This window comes from Thyridium curvatum (assembly GCF_004353045.1).
Source record: "Thyridium curvatum strain D216 chromosome Unknown NODE_132_length_59402_cov_84.237368, whole genome shotgun sequence".
NCBI lineage: Eukaryota > Fungi > Ascomycota > Sordariomycetes > Thyridiales > Thyridiaceae > Thyridium > Thyridium curvatum.
In genome coordinates, this window is record NW_022156887.1 from 40,345 (window position 1) to 59,402 (window position 19,058).

At 59.3% G+C, this 19,058-nt stretch overlaps 5 protein-coding genes across 5 annotated transcripts; 3 read left to right on the plus strand and 2 right to left on the minus strand.

The window, feature by feature from the left end:
- Window positions 1–3,472: 3,472 nt before the first annotated feature.
- E0L32_012043 (uncharacterized protein) lies at window positions 3,473–5,583 on the minus strand (the record flags this gene model as incomplete). The annotated part of the gene is made up of 2 exons (XM_031134840.1): window positions 3,473–5,150; window positions 5,213–5,583. 2 exons carry the CDS (start codon window positions 5,581–5,583, stop codon window positions 3,473–3,475), a joined length of 2,049 nt encoding a protein of 682 aa, XP_030999375.1.
- A 1,131-nt stretch (window positions 5,584–6,714) lies between these two features.
- E0L32_012044 (uncharacterized protein) lies at window positions 6,715–7,934 on the plus strand (the record flags this gene model as incomplete). Its single annotated transcript, XM_031134841.1, has 3 exons — window positions 6,715–6,899; window positions 6,976–6,995; window positions 7,063–7,934. The coding sequence occupies 3 exons, from the start codon at window positions 6,715–6,717 to the stop codon at window positions 7,932–7,934; spliced, it is 1,077 nt and encodes a 358-aa protein (XP_030999376.1).
- Window positions 7,935–9,227: 1,293 nt separating this feature from the next.
- E0L32_012045 (uncharacterized protein) lies at window positions 9,228–12,664 on the plus strand (the record flags this gene model as incomplete). Its single annotated transcript, XM_031134842.1, has 2 exons — window positions 9,228–10,283; window positions 10,373–12,664. The coding sequence occupies 2 exons, from the start codon at window positions 9,228–9,230 to the stop codon at window positions 12,662–12,664; spliced, it is 3,348 nt and encodes a 1,115-aa protein (XP_030999377.1).
- A 415-nt stretch (window positions 12,665–13,079) lies between these two features.
- On the minus strand, window positions 13,080–14,183 carry E0L32_012046 (uncharacterized protein; the record flags this gene model as incomplete). The annotated part of the gene is made up of 2 exons (XM_031134843.1): window positions 13,080–14,003; window positions 14,064–14,183. 2 exons carry the CDS (start codon window positions 14,181–14,183, stop codon window positions 13,080–13,082), a joined length of 1,044 nt encoding a protein of 347 aa, XP_030999378.1.
- Window positions 14,184–14,816: 633 nt separating this feature from the next.
- E0L32_012047 (uncharacterized protein) lies at window positions 14,817–16,979 on the plus strand (the record flags this gene model as incomplete). The annotated part of the gene is made up of 4 exons (XM_031134844.1): window positions 14,817–14,914; window positions 14,968–15,516; window positions 15,567–15,699; window positions 15,762–16,979. 4 exons carry the CDS (start codon window positions 14,817–14,819, stop codon window positions 16,977–16,979), a joined length of 1,998 nt encoding a protein of 665 aa, XP_030999379.1.
- Window positions 16,980–19,058: the final 2,079 nt, after the last annotated feature.

Sequence of the window (19,058 nt, forward strand, 5' to 3'; positions counted from 1 at the left end):
TTCTGCTTCGTGTATGAAACATCCGCTAATGTTTAGAGCTCTCAACGCCTGTCGTCCCAACTGTGAGGCCCCCCCGCCAGTGGCCTGGGTCCTATCGACGAATGGCAGGGGTGTGTGCGTGGCTGTCAAGTCTAGCGCCAGGAGTTACCTTGCTCATGGGAACAGGGGAAGGGGAGGGGGGCGTGTCTTTACAGAAGAGCAGTCGCAAGCACAGACCAGCGCCGGGCGTCTGTGTCAAACCCTCTGTGTCCCAGCAGCTGGGATCTGTGACATGCCCGCTGATGTAAAACAGCTTCAGCTGCAAGCCCGATGACGACTATCCAAGATGTTCGTATTATTGACAGGGCTGATCCCGACACAGGCGGCGGACGGCATGGATAGGTCACCTTGGCGCCGTGAGCCAATCGCGATGAATAGCGTTCACTGCTACGTCCTCAGTCACGGCGGCCGTCAAGGCTGGCGCTCAGAATCGCGATGCACACACGCGTACCTGGACTCCCGGCTCGCGGCATGGCGCAAGAACGGCGCACGAATAGTCACGGATCAGTTGACCTCCGGCGGCCAGCCATAAGCCATAGTCAGAGCGCCAAATTGGATACGGACGAAGGTGAAGGCATGGTATAAGAAAAGACCCGTCTGAGGCTGCTGCAGTGTTGAGCAAGGCGGCGGTGCCTGGATCAGGTGCGGCCGCCAATTGTTCGGTTCCATTATGCAGTCAGATGGCGCCAAACCTTATTCTCGACCGCCTGTGGCTGCTCGCCCGACAGCCTGGAGAGACCTGGGCGATCAGTGGCCACAGGTGTCCTGTGTGGCGTCGGACCTCCGTCCTCACGGCCATCGTCAGCGGATCCAAGCCGCTAAGAGCGAGGTCGCACGGGGCGGTCGCCCAATCGCGGCGCAGGCCCACGGCTGAGAACGGAATTGCGCCATTCCGATCTAAGAAAAGCCTGGCGTTTTGGCGAGTTGTCAGACGCTAAAACAGCCCGACCCTTTTTGAGATCTTGCTGGAGATTTCTTCAACGTTTGAGATGGCAAGTAGGCAAGAAGGCTCTGCCTCTGCTAGTCATGCAGTCGCACTATTCTGCAGAGGCGTTTCCCTCCCGCAACTTGGCTTTCTCTCGCCATGAGGCGCGCTTAGTGATCGACAACAGCCACCGACGGTGACTGAGGTTGCTGAGGGGGTGCACACGGAACGGGGGGCTTCGCTGTTGCCAGAGGCGATCTGGGTGCCATGGCTACCTTAACGTAGCTATTTTCAGAAGTGAGATCCTCCGAGTCCGTCATCACAGGGCCTGGTCAGGGTCATCCAGGTAGACCGGGATCCTGGTTCGGGCTGCCTTGGAGCCAGGTGATCGACTGATCTCCGAGTTTGAGGCGAGCCAGCATCCGCAAACTGGGTCTCACCCACGTTCGCGATTCTATGGGACCATGGAGCACGTCTAGAAGGGCCAAGAGGCCTACCCCTTAGCTTAGAAGAGAGAACTCGTTCCTGAAGGAACGATGCCCTTTTTGAGATCAAATCCCTCATTGGGTGAGACATAGTCCAGACCACCACCACCTGGTGTCGGCCAGTGGGATGTCTCACTCCTAACGGACTACCACCTGGGTCTAGACGTCAAAAATCGGGCGTAAGCGACTTTAGGGGTCCTTGAGAATGCCTTTTTTTTTTTGGAGGTTTCAGTGCAGGTTCTATTACCGTTATTTGGGAGCACACGTTCTAAACACTCTACACATCGCGAGTCAGTCGTCGTCGATGCTCTCGATTCTGTCAGTGCCGATCGAGACGTCAACCAAACGAACCATTCGCTCGCTCGTTGCCTCTCCTGTAAAGTTGTAGTCTTATCCAGTTGGTCTTCATCCATCATCATCCAACAGTGTGTGATTCTCTTGTAAACTCACCGAATCCGATGGGGTGTATGTAAAGAAGACAGTATTCGATGTATGGCTCTGCCAGGCACCATGTAACCCAAAGCTCGCTGGAAGCATTTGCGGCTAATGTTGAACAGCCTCTCTGTCCATCTGCATGCTACCACACACGCAATGCTGGGGTAAACACCTCGCCGTCCACATGGATTCATCTGCTGCCACTTTACCATCCGTACCTGCAGGATGCATACATCTCATCCGGCTCTTTGGTGGCTCTCTGATAATAGCCAGCCCCTTTTCGGTCGCCGAAATGAATGCTCAAGAGGCAGCATAGCTCGATATCTCGATGGACCTCTGCATCACTCGTAGTATCGAGTGCCATGGGATGCTGCCCTTTGAAATTATGATCGTCAGAAGTGCATAGTGATGGCAATGAGGTTCACCTCGAACAGATGGCGGTAATGAACTTGCTTTGGCTTTATGCCCCTGCGGACGAACGGGCATGCTTGATATATTGTTTCTCGTAAGATCGATACTTTATTAATGTATCACCTAGCAAAGTAAGAAGCCAAGAAATGGTGGTTCCGGTTGCTGTGATTATACATTGGATGATTAAGATTATACGGTCAAGGTTAAGACTACTTAGTAAAATATCACCAAGTAATCCCTCCGGAATACCATATGGACATCACATAGAGAGCCATATAAGATAAACATACGAGGAGTTATGTCACCTATTTACAGATCTTTCAGGCTCTCTCATTTATTATGCCCACATCTCGTACCAGGTTTATCTGGAAGAAACTCTGGCATCACGAGATTTTAAGCCCGTTTGCATGATCGTACTTGATACCTTACCATCGAACATGAAACACAGAGATTCGGGACAACTTCAGCTTGCCAGCTTGAGTTAAGACTATCAGATACAAGCTGAACTTTCGTGATGAACACTCGACATCTCTCTGAGTTGAGAGTTTCTGAATTCCAGGCAGCCCCCATATCCATGAGTTGGCCCCTTTTGTTATATGCTGGACCTCGATTAAAGCATCCTATTCCGCCAATGAATCTCAGTACCAAGCTTCCACATCCGTACATCTTGCACCAGCTCCGGCACTTCCCCAAGACCAAGAAGAGCCGCAAGTCACGGCAGCCATGCCCCCCCCCATGTCCTCACGACGCTTTGCTCAACGAGACAAATCAAAAACAACAAAGCAACAGTCATGCCAATCACACTTAGAGTCCATTTTCATTTTTCCTATGAGCAAATTATCCTCGAACTCCTCGCCATCCTTTTTGACCTCTGCTGGGTATGAGGGGGGGTGGGTATGGGTATATATCAACGCAACCATGGAGTGAAAAGCAACAAAGCTGAATGAAGCCCCGTCAGACAGAATTGGGGTAATAAAAAAAAAAGAACCCCCTTCTCTTTCCCTTCTTTCGAGTCTCCAGTACGAGAGACTCAAAACCTCCGCCGAGCTCTTCCTTTGCCTCATGTATCTCGCAAAGCATTCAGTCCGCCAGCAACCGATAACCCCCTCCTCAATCTGACTCCAGGCACAAGAGACCTCCTATGATCTCCCGTCTCAAAAAAAAAACAAAAAACAAATCACCTCCACAGATCCATCCTCTCCCTCTTCCTCTCCCCAGCAGAGCTCTTCGGCCTCGGCCACTCGTCCACCGCCGCAGCGCCGCTCCCGCGCCTCGGGCCGCCGCCGCCGACCGGTAAATCCGGCACCGCCAGGAAGGACCCGGACCCGTCCCCCATAAAGACGCTCCTCCTAGCCCCCGCGCCGACCGCCACGTCCGCCCCGAGGCCGTAGCTGCTCGTCGGCCGGCCCCCGGAGTCGTCACCGCCTCCTCCTCCTCCCCCCGGGCCGCCGCCCAGCAGCGGGCCGTCGGGCGAGACCATGACCATGCTCCAGTCGAGGTCGTCGTCGCCCTTGACGTAGACCTCGAGGGTCTGCACCTGCTTGGGGGCGATCATCGACGCGAACGGGTTGTTGCTGCTGAAGCGCGGGTTCTGCTGCTGCTGCGAAAGGTGCTGCTGCTGCAGGGACGCGAAGCCCGACTTGGGCGGGGACTGAGAGCTGCCGAACGGCGGCTGGCCGTAGTGCTGCGGCGGGGCGAAGCCGGGGGAGTGGTGCGGCGAGAGGAGGCCGTTGGCCGAGACGACCGGGCCGAGGCTGATGGGGCTGCGGCCCGAGGTGTAGGACGACGAGGAGCCGCTGGAGGCAGGGCGGCGGGAGCCGCCGTCCGCGAAGCCCGGCATCGGCGGCGGCAGGCCGAGAAGCAGGTTCTGAAAGTCTGGGTCGCGCACATAAACCGACCGCAGCCTGGGGAGACCCCCGGAGTGGAGCGAGCCCGAGAGGTAGGTGTAGTAGGAGCTGGTGATGCCGGCGTAGGGGTTGCTCGACGAGTCGGCCGAGATCTCGTAGTTGAGGGTCCTCAGGGAGCCGGACGCCAGAGGTACAATCTTCTGGGTTCCCGCCGCGATGGGCAGGGCCGCCGTCACCGTCTCGACGATGGTGAGGTGCCTGAGGGCAGGTGCCAGGCCCAGAATGGCCTGCAGATGCCAGGGCTTGACGCCCGTGGCGGTCAGGGAGAGGAGCTTGAGCGACATGCGCGCATCCGCCCGCCGCAGATACTCTCTGAATCCTTCGGCAGTGATATGCGGTACGCTTTTCAAGACGAGCTCCTCGAGAGGAGGAAAGTCGGGGACCATGTCGTTGTACATGAATATCTGGTCTCCGAAGGCGTTTGTATCCGTCACCTTGAGCGCTCGCAGGTTTCGCAGGGCACCCAGAACATGGCGCAGGTGGAGCGGCTCCATGTTCACCTTGACCAACTCGAGAACCTCCAGGTTCGGCCAGATCCTCCCGCCGGCCAAGTCCTCCAAGCTGCGCTCTGCGCCTCCCATAAAGGTCATCTTTCTCAGATTGTGACACCTGGCCTGGACCTCGAGTCGCAGTGTCAAAAAGGGGGGCTCGTCCATGAAGAGACCCTCGGGCAGGTCGACATAGCGGAGGTTGGGCAGGACGGCGATGGTACGAGCCAGGTCGGCCTGGCATGACTCTCGCAGCATGTATGGGGTCTTCAAGAACTCGACGATCGGGCCGAGCCTGGCTGGATCTTCACGCAGGGTTCGGCATAGCAGCTTGAGACGCGCCTGGGCCACGTCTTCGGGCTCGCCATTGCGGTCGAAGAAGGTGCGCCGCTTGCGCTTGTCAGACAAGTAGATCTCGCGGTCGCAGTAGTGGACTGTCTCGATTCGGACGCTGTGATAGCTGTGCAAGATACGGATTGTGTTAGCAACCGAGTTCCTTAGCTAGAAAACAAACACACGTACAGCTGCTTCACGGCCTCCTTCCTCCAGCGCCGGCAGGTCAAGGCGCAGTGGGCGAGGTCGCGTATGTCGCAGAGCATGCAGGCATTGCCGAGGCCGGAGAGCTCGCAGGTCTCGTAGGTCTCGTCCTGGGAGTGAGGACAGACGAAGGCAAAGATGCGGGCGAGGACGTTGGGCGGGAGGGCGGCGAGGGCCTGGGCGGAGCGCCGAGTCGGGAAGCGTGGCGGCGAGCCGGGAGCTAAGAATTGGCTCTGGCTCTGGCTCTGGCCGTGCGGGGGAGAGCCGCTGCTGAAGCCTCTGGGGCGGTGCGGGTAGCTGGCAAAGTCGCTCTCCGAGGCGGCCTTCTTCTTGTCGCGCTTCTTGAAGAACTTCATCTTGCTTAAGGAGAGCCTCATGGTGGTGAGCGGACCACAGCGACCGCCGGGAAGGGAGCGGGAGCTGGAGGGTTGGAGCTGGAGGTGTGTCGACGGGGCGGTTTGGAAAGCGGGCGGGAGCTGCCATAGGGTGCTCCACTACCTGGAAGCTAGTGGTGACGCGGGGAGGGCAGGCGTCTACCTAGTGCTGGCGCATGGATGCAGCAGTAGGTACCTGTAATGCTTGCTGGAAGGACGGAGTGAGTACCTATAGTTACCTAGTGCCGTAGGGTTGATAGTGGCGGGTGCCTGGATGATGATGGAGACGGGACTAAAATATATTAGCAGCACCAGTCCATCCCCAGACGTGCTCCGTAAGAATCAAGCATCAAGAGTGAGAAGTAGAGACAAGACAGAGTCGTGAAACGAAACAGGCAGGGAGAGAGAGAGAGAGAGAAAGGGGGGTTCGGCCGAAACGATGACGGCGAAGGATGACAGCAGTGGATCGACCAGGCTGGGGGGGGGGCCGAAACGGCAACAGGACCAAGAGAACACGGTTACTTTGAGGAGAGCAACAAAGGGCCTTGGTCCTGGAGAGGAGGATGAGCCCCAGCAGGAACGGAAGGAATCTATTGAGACAAGTCTATTTCCACCACTTATTTCAGATACCTGCAGGATAGTTCAGACAGCGGTTTACGAAGTACGGAGTAGTCGAACTGGCCTCGACCACTCCGTGCCTCTGGCATCCCTGGCCCGATGCGCCGCCAAAGAGAAAGGATATGCGGCGCTGTTGTCCACTCTCGGGAGCAGTCCATTGCTTTGCATGGCAAATAACGTTGTCGATCGACTGCCAAGACAGCGGTCAATGCTGATCGCTCACAGAAATAGCTGCTTCCTCATCCGTCTTCATCCAGCCATTCAAGAGCTTGGCCAAGAGTGAGCTCCAATTCGGCCTGGGCTGTGGGTGGCCCGTTGGAACCCCACACCTGCCATCGGCCCTCTCCCACCAGCCTCAAAGTACTGCTTCATACTTAGTACTTTATCTAAGGTACTACCTACCTAGGCAGGTAGCTTTCCAACCGCATTAAGAAGCACCTGAACTGGTTGAGTCTCAACATCACCAATTACAAGCCAGCAAACAAACACCCGGCCATGCCACAAAAGACTGCATTGGTGACAGGGGCCACCGGACTACTCGGCCGGCAGGTCTTCAAGGCCTTCGAAGCTTCCGGCTGGACTGTCAAGGGCACCGGCTTCTCTCGAGCCAATGGCACAACAGTCCTCAAAGTCGACCTGGGAAGTCCGGCCGATGTTGAGAAGGCTCTGGATGAGACCAGGTCCGTTCTCTCAACGTGTTTACAGTTACATCGCCACCTGAACATTCCCGTCGCTGACACACTGCCCCAAACACAGGCCCAGCGTTGTAGTTCACTGTGAGAAAGCACCCGTCGTCATCATGAGTGTTTTGGTCCTGTCCGGTTCTTAATCCTCTGTGCACAGGCGCCGCAAATCGCTTCCCTGACAAGGTCGACAAGGACCCAGAGGGAACGCGCAGGCTCAACGTCGAGGCCACCGGCGCCCTCGCGCGCCTCTGCGCCACCCGGGACATCCTGCTCATCTACATCTCTACCGACTACGTCTTCTCCGGCAAGCCGGGGGACGCCCCATACCAGGCCGACGCCGCCACCGGCCCGACCAACCTCTACGGCCAGACCAAGCTCGACGGCGAGGCCGCCACCCTCGACGCGTTCAAGAGCGCCGGCAAGGAGCGCCTGGGCGTCGTGCTCCGCGTCCCCGTCCTCTACGGCCCAGCAGAGTCCCCCGCCGAGAGCGCGGTCAACGTGCTCATGGACTCGGTCACCAAGGCGCAGAGTCCCGGTGCCAAAGTCAAGATGGACCACTGGGCCCTGAGGTATCCGACCAACACGGAGGATGTGGGTCGCGTATGTCACGGTGCGTCTTGTCTCTCTCGCTCTCTCCCCCCCTTGCTTCACCTGCCACATTCCTCAGCGACAGACTCGCCCCTGTTAGGAAGGCATGTCGTTTTGACTGACTTCCCTGCCAATCCGCGATTAGACGTGGCCGTAAAGTACCTAGCGTCTCAGGACCGGACCTCGTTACCACGCGTGCTGCAGTTCTCGAGCGAGGACAAGTACACCAAGTACGAGATATGCCAGCTGTTCGCCGAGATCATGGGCCTGAACATCGACAACATGGAGGCAAACGCCGAGGGCAACGACCCCAACGCGAGTGTGCAACGGCCGTACGACTGCCACCTGAGCACCAAGGCCCTGAAGGACTTGGGCATCGACGTGTCCACCCAGGACTTTGTCGGCTGGTGGCGACGCGAGATGAGGGCATTCAGACACTAGGGCCCGGAGGTAACTCCGTACAGAGTAGACATGTCAATTGCAACAAAAGCCTGACATTTTGTGGTACGAGAAGACATTGTAAGCGGTAATTGAAAGTTACACTAGAATCCTCACTTGAGATGAGGCACGGTGAGACACCTATCTCACCATGACGAGTACGAAGGATAACACTCGGACGGGCGGTGGCTCAGTTTGATGAGACAGTCTTTTGTGACGGGCCCAATGTTTGGTCGTCATCCTCGAGAAAGACCAGCCAGGTCGGGTCTCTAGCTACTGATTGCACATCCAGGCGAACGAGTACATCCCTCGGTGCTTTTTCTGATTATCTCTTCGACAGTGACAAGGGTGATCATGCAAGTCGTACCAAGGCTTCGAAGTGGCTGGACTAGGAGACGCGGCTCTGGTGCCACGTACCACAGCATCGCTTACAGCAAATTAACTACCTAATCTCTTCTCTGAGCATCTGGGGGAATTGGACACTACATCCAGTCGGTGGCACAGGGAGTCTATTTCTGGAGGGGGGGAGGAAGGGAATTCTCCATGCATAGTCGATCCTGATCCGCGCGGACCGCAAAAGGAAAGGGAAAGGAAAATGCACCAAAGGGCAAGTCTTCTTCCCTACCAAGGGACGCTGAGGAATGCACTGGAGCTGTCGTGTGGGCACGCGCAGGGAGAGAGCTAGGTAACCCACGCCGTCACGCGCGACTATGTAAATGTAATAAGAGACATAACACGAATTGCCGTATCCGGGCTGGTCTGCCCATACCACGCACGCGCTATCTCGCTGGGCCCGCGCCCGCATGGAAGCTCTGGAATTGAACATCTATCCCTTCTTGCTCTAGCCCGTCAGGCTATTGGGGGAGCTGAGATTTGACCAAGGGAGCGTCCCGACGCGTCAGGCCCAGTACAGTGCGTCTGCGTGGCTTGGGAAATGGGCATGGGAGAATGAGACTAGGAGTGGAGGAGGAGGAGGAGCAGCAGTAGCAGCATCAGAAGATGGCCAGGAAGAAGAAAGCACGCAGCAATTGCATGTTTCCTTCTTGTCTTCTGTTGATTGTGCTTTTCAACCCTGCCTAATCGAAGCTGTTCCTGTCGATTTCCACCAGATATTCACACTGGAAAGAGATCGAACTGGCAGCAAAAGAGAAGAAAAAAAAGACTTGACGAAAACTCACTTACACACATGGGAGGTCCTCCACTAAGAAGAGCTTAGGCCTCCCGAACAACCGAGATCGCGATATTTCTTACCAGGGGTCCCTGCAGCAGATCGCTGCGGCCTCGTACCGGGGAGCCATGTCGGCCAGAGACGGGATCGCGGTCGCTGCGCCCCCAATCACACCCAGCAAAAGCGTCTCGCGATACCGCAGCCTGCGAGGCAAGAGCGTCTCCGACGACAGGGAGCTCATCGGCGGCGTCCTGGCAGACGCAGAGGAGCATCCGCTGCCGCCCATCGCCCACCACCATGAGGGCCACCGCAGCAAGTCGAGCTCGCGGTACAGGCGGCGCGCGCGCTCCGTCGTGAGCCCGGAGAAGGAGCACCATGCCGCCAGCAGCAGGGTCGTCACGGCGCCGACCATGCCCAACATGCCGCTGGCGCCCAAGCCGCTCAACATCCCCTCCAAGCCCAGCTACGGGTCCAAGCTGTCCAGCCGCGCCGACACGGCCTCGGTCTACACCACCGACACCCTGGTGAGCATCGAGAACCGCTTCCCGGCGCCGCCTACCTCGGCGCCGCCCCCGGCGCCCGTCGCCACGGCCATCACGGCCGACGTGGCCGTCGTCACCACGCCCGTCGAGTCCGAGTTCGGCGACGCGGACGCGGACGACGGCGACGGCGGCGACGCCTCCTCGCAGGACCTGTCGCCCGACGACGGCGACGAGATCGTGACGCCCGCGCCCCTGAGGCCTGCGCCCCTGGCCCCCAACAAGGCCGCCAGGGCGCCCGCGCCCGCGCCGCTGTCGATCACGCAGCACGAGATCCAGAAGCAGCAGGACCGCAAGGAGGCGGCGCGCTGGGCCGACGAGGTCGCGCGGCTCGAGGCCGAGACGGACCGCATCCTGGCCGAGCAGAAGAAGCGCGACCTCGCGCGCCTGCAGCTGCAGCTGTCCCTGCAGTCGCCCGTCTCGGCCCGCTCCAAGCCCCGGAGCCCCGTGCTCGAGAAGTTCGCCTTCCTCAAGATCGGCCGGCGCTCCAACCACGGCGGCCACCACGGCGCCATGTCCTCGCCCGTCTCGGTCGCGTCGCCCATGGCGTCGCCCGTCTACGGCACCAGGGCCGAGAGCCTGGAGCCCGGGTCGTCCCCCAAGGACTATGTCGCGGCCAGGCCTACGTGCAAGCCTGGCGAAAGGGTATGTCTTTCTTTCTCCTCGCCCCCTTTGTTATGATAAAACAACAACGCAGCTTGTTGGCTAACACTCTTGTTTTGCAATCATTTAAGCTCGTGCGCATCCGCTGCCGCCAGATGTCCATGGACCTGCCCGTCAAGGCGACGGCCACGGCCGCCGACCTCCTCGTGACCTGCTCCTCCTCGCTCGCGCACCCCATCCACACCGACACGAGCATCGCCATCGAGGTCTGCGCGGGCCTGGGCCTCGAGCGCCGGCTGCGCCGCTACGAGCGCGTGCGCGACATCCTCGACTCGTGGGACGCCGCCGACGCGCCGCACAACTCGTTCCGCGTCCTGCCCACCGACGCCTTCGCCGGCGACCGCGACCTCGAGCTCTGCTCCGTGCCGCGCTCGGCCGAGCCGCCGCGCGGCTTCATCATCAACCTCTACTACGCGCACCGCCCGGGCAAGTGGAACAAGCGCTACGTGACCCTGCTCGACACGGGCCACATGTACTGCTCCAAGAAGTCGCAGACGCGGCCCACGGACAAGGACGCCCAGGGCATCTGCCACCTGTCGGCCTGCGACATCTACAGCCCCACCGAGGCCCAGGTGCGCAAGCACCTCAAGCCGCCCAAGAAGTTCTGCTACGCCATCCGCAGCCAGCGGAGCCGCGCCGACGCCAAGGCCGCCGCCGGGGACGGCGGGCCCGGCAGCGGCGCCTACGTGCACTACTTTTGCACCGAGGACCCGGCCACGGCGCACCGCTTCCACGCGCTCGTGCACGGCTGGCGCAGCTGGTACGTCGTCGGCAAGCTCGAGGGCCTGCCGGGCCGCGTCGAGGTCAGCCCGACCTTCCCCAAGAAGACCACCGCGGCGGCGGCGGAGTCGGCGGCGGCGCTCAAGAAGATGCTGCCGCCGGACCCGCCCGGGGAGGAGGGGGAGTACGACGACGACGACGGCAATGCCGGCCCCGTCACGGCGCCCGTGACGCCCATCCGCTACCACTCCAAGAAGGTCCTGAACCTGATCCGCACGCCCAGCGCCAGGCCGCAGCCCCCGCCGCCCAAGCCGCGCTTCACGCTCGACGACTCGCCCTCGCGCGTCGGCGGCTTCGAGCCCCTGCCCGAGTTCGGCGGCGTGTCGGCCGTCGGCGACATGGCCAGGGAGTTCGAGCTGGCCAGCAGCGGCGCGACGCGCCGGCGCTCGGGCACCCTGCCCGCGAGCCTGTTCGGCGGGCCCAAGTCCGCCGCCGCCGGTCTCATGCTCACCACCCCCAAGGGCGGCGGCTCGGGCGGCGACACCGAGCCCCCTCCTACCTTCGCGGCGGGCGGCCTGCTCGGCGACAGCTACGACGACCGCAGGAAGCTCTCTCCCGGGCTGTCCAGGCCGCACATCTCCTCCCTGGCCATCGACCTGGACAACCCCTTCACCGAGGGCTCCCTGCTCTCCACCAAGTCCGTCGTCACCACCACCGCCGCCGCCGCCGCCATCACGGCCTCCGACGATGGCGAAAACAAGAAAAAGAACAGGTCCACCCCTCCCGAGACCCCAGCCTCCCCCTCCGAACCCTCCTCCTGGCTCCCCTCGGCCGTAGAGCACACAGCCCGCCTCCAGCGCCAGCGCGACGCCGAGGCCGCCGCCGCCGCCGCCGCCGCCGCCGCCGCCGCAGCAGCAGCAGCCCGCCCCTCCACCTCCTCCGGCATCCCCTCCTCCTCCTTCGACAAGGCCCGCGCGGGACGCTCGCGCGCCGGCTCCGCCTCGTCCAAGCACCACACCCCCGCGGGGGCGGCGGCGGCGGCGCCCCCGGTGCCGCTCCTCAACTTCGCCGCCCTGCCCCCGCACGGCAGGCCGTCGACCAGCAACGGCGGCGGCGGGGGCCACGGCGTCCGCCCGCCCGCCGGCACGGCGCACCTCGTCGACCTGGCCACGAGCCCGTCGTCGTCCTCGCGCTCCTTCCTGGACGTGCCCCCGCCGCGCAGCGCGGCCCGCGCCGCCGCGGCAGCAGCGGGATCGGGACCGGGAGGGGCCGGTCGGCCGCACACGAGCGACGGGTCCCGCGCAGGGGGAGGAGGAGGAGGAGGGACATTGCGCAGCCGGGCGTCGGCCGCGACGCTCGCGAGCCAGACGTCGTGGAACAGCATCGGGCAGTACTACCCGCCCGTCCCGGCGCTGCCGAGCGTCGCGTCGCAGCGGTCGATGGGGTCGCGCGAGGGCAGCGACCTCGGCAGCCTGCGGTCCGGCGGCGGGGGGAGCGCGATGCGCAAGGTGTCGGAGCCGGCTATGCACCACAAGTATCAGCAGCATCCGCATCAGCATCCGCATCAGCAGCGGGGGCGGGACCCGCGGCCGAGGGAGGTGCCGCGGTCGAGGAGCGGGACTTCGAGGAGGGTGTTTGAATGAGGAATGGGACGGGATGGTGTTTGGGTCTATCGTTTAATGAAGTTAAGGCTGAAAGCTGGGAAGTAGGTCCGTAGATCTTTTTTGGGGGTTGGTATCTACAAGGGAAATAGGGTGCGTTTGCTTATTGGGCTGTGTGTTTGGCTTACAGGAGTTGAGGATATTCTGTATTGGTACGAATCTGTCTTCTCGTGTGTTGCCGTTTTTCAGGAGTTCAGGGTCATCCAGACAATAATATCCCATTTTGTCTATCTCAGTAACGTTACGAGTCTCAATCGTAGCTCTTTACCATTCGGCTCTTTTACCTTCCAGGGGTGTCATACGCGCATTACCACCACATCGTCTTCTCTGCCTGTCGTACTTATCGTTTTGACCCTCGTCTTAATTATTCCATATATTTCCGCCCCATAGCCTCTCTTTACTTGCTGCGCTTGTAGATCTTGGCCAGGAAGGTCTCAAAGACCTCCTTCTTGAGACCCTTGCTCTCGTCGATCTTGGCAATCTTCTCGCGCAGCTCGCCGACGACCTTCTCCTCGTACTCCTTGTAGCGCTGCTCGAGCTTCATGTCGTCAAACAGCTTCTTGATGACGGCCTCCTTGTCCTTGTCCTTGCGGCCGTAGTTGTCCTCGAGGACCTTGCGCTGCTCCGGGGTGGCGATCTGCAGGGCCTGGTTGACGAGCCAAGAGCACTTGTTGTCCATGATGTCGGTGCCGATCTTGCCAATGTGCTCGGGCAGGCCAAAGTTGTCGAGGTAGTCGTCCTGGATCTGGAAGTACTCGCCCATGGGGATGAGGATGTCCTCGGCGACCTTGAGGTTCTCCGGGGTGCCGATGTTGAGCTGGTGCAGGGCGAGGGCGACGGGCAGGTAGAAGGAATAGTAGGCCGTCTTGTAGATGACGATGAAGCGGTACTTGTCCATGCTGAAGTTGTCGAGGTTGACCTTGTCCTCGGGGGCGGTCAGCAGGTCGCACAGCTGGCCGAGCTCGGTCTGGTAGGTGACGTCGTGGAAGAGCTCAACAAAGTCGATGTAGGCCGGGTGGGAGCGGAAGTACTTCTTGAGCAGCGTGTAGATGGCCGACTCGAGCATGAAGGCGTCGTTGATGGCGACCATGCCGACGCCCTCGTGGCGGTACCAGCAGGGCTTGCCGCGGCGCGTGATGCTGCTGTCCATGATGTCGTCCGAGACGAGGAAGAAGGCCTGCAGCAGCTCCGTCATCCACCCCAGGGTCGCGGCATGGAAGTACTCGTCTTCGGACAGGGGCTTGCCGAGGAGCGCCGAGACCGAGTCCGGGACGGACATGCCCCGGTTGCACTTGCCGCCGAGCGTGTTGACCTCGAGACTCTGCCAGACACATACAGATTAGCAAAACAGATCTGTAAGCCGACGCCCGGGACTGTCTACCTTCTGGTACCACCTCAGGTATTCCTCAGGGAGGTTGAACTGCTTGGCATGCGCCAGCAGGACCTCCTCCAGCTTGGGGAAGACGGCCTCGAATTCCTTGAGGGTGGTTCGTTGCGACATGATGTCTACTGTGGTCTGAAGGCACCCTTGCTACGTGAAAGACTCCAATTGAACCTCAAAGAGGGCCGGGTATATAGAAAAGCAAAGTCGGGGAGGCCCGGGTTTCGTGTGTTGCTCAACGGAGAACGGAGGGCGATTCTTGGAAATTTAATCTCGAGGTCGAATTTGGCGGGGTAGACTCCGGGCAGTAGCGGGATGAACTGCTTCACAGTTCGGAAGTCCCCTGTAATAAGCGGGCCACGCTTGCGTCTGGGCTGCCGTTCCTGGCCTGGCAGAGGCGGTGAGTGGCCTGTAACTCAGTAACTCAGTACGGAGTAGTGAGTGCAGGTGGGGTTGTGTTTCTCTTTCGTGGCTGCCAGCCTGCCACATGTTTCGTTATCTTATCGCAAGAGCTCCAGCAATGCTTCAAGACGCGCTGCGCGCTTCAAAACTGCCAACGAGTCCAGGGCGGCGACGTCATGATATAACGTGCAAACGAGGTCGACATGCCTGTGATGATCCATCTACGATAATTCAATTGCCTTTCCAGTTTTCGCATTCCATGATCAACTTTTGACGACCCTCTTCTGTCTGGCGAGGAGTTACACCCGATCTGCTGAACAACAACAACTCCATCGAGATCCATACAGCAACATGGTGCTGACAAAACAGGAGACAGTGCAGCTGCGGTCTGCATTGCAGGATGCTGTAGTCAAATGCTCTGAGAGATGCTTATATCAAGCAGCCAAGTGGTCAGTTTCCATACTCTGATCTCATGGGTCTATACCTAACTTCGTCGATCAAGGGCCGCCGAGCTCCTCAATGCGATCCCAGAGTCGGCCTCCGGTAACGAAGGGCAGAGTAATGCGCCCGGGCAGCCCACGCCATCACTGTTCACTCGCAATCCCGACCCAGTCGAGGCCGCCCTCGAGGCTGCGGAAGTCAACAAATACCTCCTGGCAAAGTCTCTCTTCGACTGCCGCGAATATGACCGATGCGCCGCTGTTTTCCTCCCAGATTCGCTCTTGGCTGGCATCATCTCGACACAGTCCGACGAGGCTGTTGGCCCCTCCGAGAAGGAGACACACTCCTTTCCTACGATGGTAGATCAACAGAGAAAGACTGAGCTGCCCGAGATCAGCCAAAAGAGTCTGTTTCTGGCCCTCTATGCCAAAGTCATCTCGGGTGAGAAGAGGAAGGACGAGGACGCGGAGATGGTGATGGGACCCCATGACCTGGGGACGGCTACCAACAGGCAATTGCGCATGGTCAGCTCGTATCTGCAGCAATGGTTTGCCCAAGTCACCAACGAGGATGGCGAGGCTGTCGGCAGTCAGGGCTGGCTCGAGTATCTGTGAGTTGGCGATTCCCTAGCTCGCGATGCCAATACTGACTTCGTGGTAGCTACGGCATGGTCCTCGCCAAAGAGAAAAACGAGACAGAAGCGATGGAATGGCTCATTCGAAGCGTCCATCTGTTTCCCATGAACTGGGGCTGCTGGCAGGAGATGACATCTCTCATAACCAGGATTGAGGATGTAAGTCCCGCCCTGATCAAACCCCATGATGCCATGCCGTGCCTCCCGCTGATACCCAACAGCTTAACCGCATCGCACCTCACCTCCCACAAAACATCGTGTCCTTCGTCTTCCATCTTCACACCTCCCTCGAACTCTACCAACAAGGACCCAACCTCGCCAACTCATTAGATCAGCTTCTGGCGATCTTCCCCACTTCCTCGTTCCTCCTCACATGCAATGCTCTGCTCGCATATCATAACAAGGATCTCATGGCCGCAGAGCAGCACTTTAGCCAATTGTTATCTCTTCATCCTCACCGCCTAGACTCCTTGGATCATTATTCCAACATACTCTACGTCTTGAACCTGCGGCCGAAGCTCGCCTTCCTGGCACATCTGTGCGCCAGCGTCGACAAGTTCCGGCCCGAGTCGTGCGTTGTTATCGGTAACTACTATTCACTATGTTCCGCACATGAGAAGGCCGTGCAGTACTTCCGGCGTGCTCTGACCCTGGACCGCTCGTGTCTGTCAGCATGGACGCTCATGGGCCACGAGTATGTCGAGCTGAAGAACACCCATGCCGCCATCGAGTCGTACAGAAGAGCCGTCGATGTCAATAGGCGCGACTATCGTGCCTGGTACGGTCTGGGGCAGACGTACGAGGTACTAGAGATGCACACGTACGCATTATGGTACTACAAGAAGGCGGCTGGACTGCGGCCTTGGGACGGCAAGATGTGGATGGCTGTCGGCTCTTGCCTACAGAAGATGGGCCGCGAGAAGGACGGCATCAAGGCGCTGAAGCGGGCGCTGCTTGCCGACAGCTACTACGACTCTACCGCCAGCAGTTTCGGAAGTGGCGTGGGCTCGGCGCGCGGTATCGGGCACATGGACCCAGAAGTGCTCCTGCAGATCGCCAACATGTTTCATAACCTCGGAGACATCGAGGAGGCCAAGGCGTACATGGAGCTCTGCGTGGCGCAGGAGGACGGCGGGGACAGCGGCGGCGGCTTTGGCGACTCGATCGCCATACACAACGACTCGCAGGGCGGTGCCGTGTCCGACGACGGCGACGAGGCGGGCGGTGGCGGCAACGAAGGGACGGGCGTCACGGCGGCGACGAGCAAGGCGCGCATGTGGCTTGCCAAGCACGCGATGGACGTCGAGGACTACGCCCTCGCGCATCGCCTCGCGCAGGAGCTGTGCCAGGACGGCGTCGAGGTCGAGGAGGCGAAGGGGCTTATCCGCTCGGCGCGGGCCCATATGGACGAGAGCGAGCTGGGCCGTCACGGAGGCTAGTTGCCGAGGATGACGCCCCAGGCTCGCAAACAAGTCATCGTGAGAGTCGATACTCCTCCGAGCTCTGCTCTGCGGTGATCAAGGGGCAGGCACAGACCACGGCTGTCGTCACGTAGAGGTCGGCGAGGAATATGCCCTCTCTACTTACCCCTCACCTTCACGGCCATCATCATCCGTCATTGCCGTCGTCGTGATTGGAGGATCTCCATCGACGGCGGTGAGACCGGTCATCTAGTTCCCGCGAGCCAAGTGCGGGAGACTGATGGACCAGGCGAACTCTAAAGTTTTGGTTACATCGGCCACGTACACTTCTAAGCTGGCAAACCGTGTCTACGGGACAAGCCCATCAGGGCGGGTGGGCTCGACTAGGACCGCTGGTGTCTCATTGTCCCAAGACAAGGTCGCGGTCGGGTCCGCACACCTGTCAGCAAAGACAGACGACGGTCCCTTCAATATCGATGCACGAAAGATGATTCGACCCGACTGCAAAGAGGTTGCAGATAGATAGATTGAGGTTGGCTGACGGCGAGAAGCAAGAAAAAAAAAGATTAACGATGCTGGCGGTCATGTGCCAGGCCGATCAGAGATGTATTGTATGGAAAATGGTGCATCACGATATATAGCCTACCTGACAACTCAGAGATGCGACCTACCTACGCCACAGCTATACGAGGCACCCGTCTCACTTCGGCCGAATTTGCTAGAAATTGAGACATGATGAAGGACCTTACCGTAACGTTGCGATATTGCATCGTGTGGGATTGAAACTATGCCGGGCCCAGCGCATCATCCATCGCGAGTCGTTTTCGCTGTTCTGTGGTTTTGTTGTGCAAAAATACGTATTGCGCAAAGGCAAGAATCTGGCGACATTTCACGGGCTTGATTGCGCCACTGTCGAGCATCTCGTCATCAGCCAATTCGATCACGACGGCAGTTGCCAAAGCCAACCCTGGACTTGCTTGTTCCCAGGACGGTGACCGGAGCCGGTGACCTGGTTACGCCTCAAAGCTCGTAATGCAGTCACTTGATTCGGTCATCCTTTTCCCCCCCCCCCCCTCTCTCTCTGTCTCTCTCTTTTCGGCCGCGCATGAGCAAATTGAGAGGCGTTCGGGTGGAGAGGCGCTATGACTACCAGGCGGCCGCGGTGCCTCGCTCTCACTTCGCCAAATATCTCGCTCGGGGAATCTATTCCTACGCTTGTTGGGATTAACTCTTCCCGTCAAGTACGAGCAAATAGACTCGGGGCAACCCCGGTTGGTGGCGCCCGCCAGCAACAGCAGCTCAGGTCAGCGCTGACCGTAGGATGCGAGTTTTTGATTATTCCCCCCAATGCCTAGGTACCTAGGTAGTTGGTAGGAATCGCTCACGCCGAAACGGAAAGCCTCATTCTGTTCTTCAGCTCAAACGTACATCCCCCTGCCCAACAAGGCCGGATCCCCCCCCCGTTTTGGCATAACTACACATGGTGCATACCTGCCCAGGTTTTACGGCCTTCCTCCGCACATTGGTGCTGTCGTAAAAAAAAAAAAAAACTACACTTTGCCCATCCTTTGGCCTTGGAATGCAGACTTGCGTGCGGGAGCTAACTACCCTACTGCATGCGTGCGTCGGTCGCCGTTTGGGGCGCACCGTTCTCTGGAATGCAAACTAACGCAGGTACGTCTTGCATTCGGAACCTCATCCCATCACGGCGACCCCCAAAACGGAGGCCAAGAAGGGGGCCAGATGCCTGATAGAGAGCAGCGGAAAAAAGCAATGAGCGTTTCGCCAAAATTACAAAGGGCAATAGTCTCATAAGCTCATAAAGTTGCATCACACGTGGGGGGAGGCCATCTGGTAGTGCAGGGTACGGCGCAGCTCCAGCCAGCCAGCCAAGCCCCCCAAAAAAAGCCCGACTTTCTCTCCTGGGTTGATGGGCTGATAAGCTTTACTTCCTCTTGGTAAGAACAGGTGCCCGGACGCGCCGTGGCGAGCGCAAAAAAAAAAAAAACACAGAACCAGGGTAGTTCGATACCAGGGCCCATGTCGGTGATCATCGTCGGGCACAGGCCGACAGGGGGGGGGGGGGGGGGGGGGGGT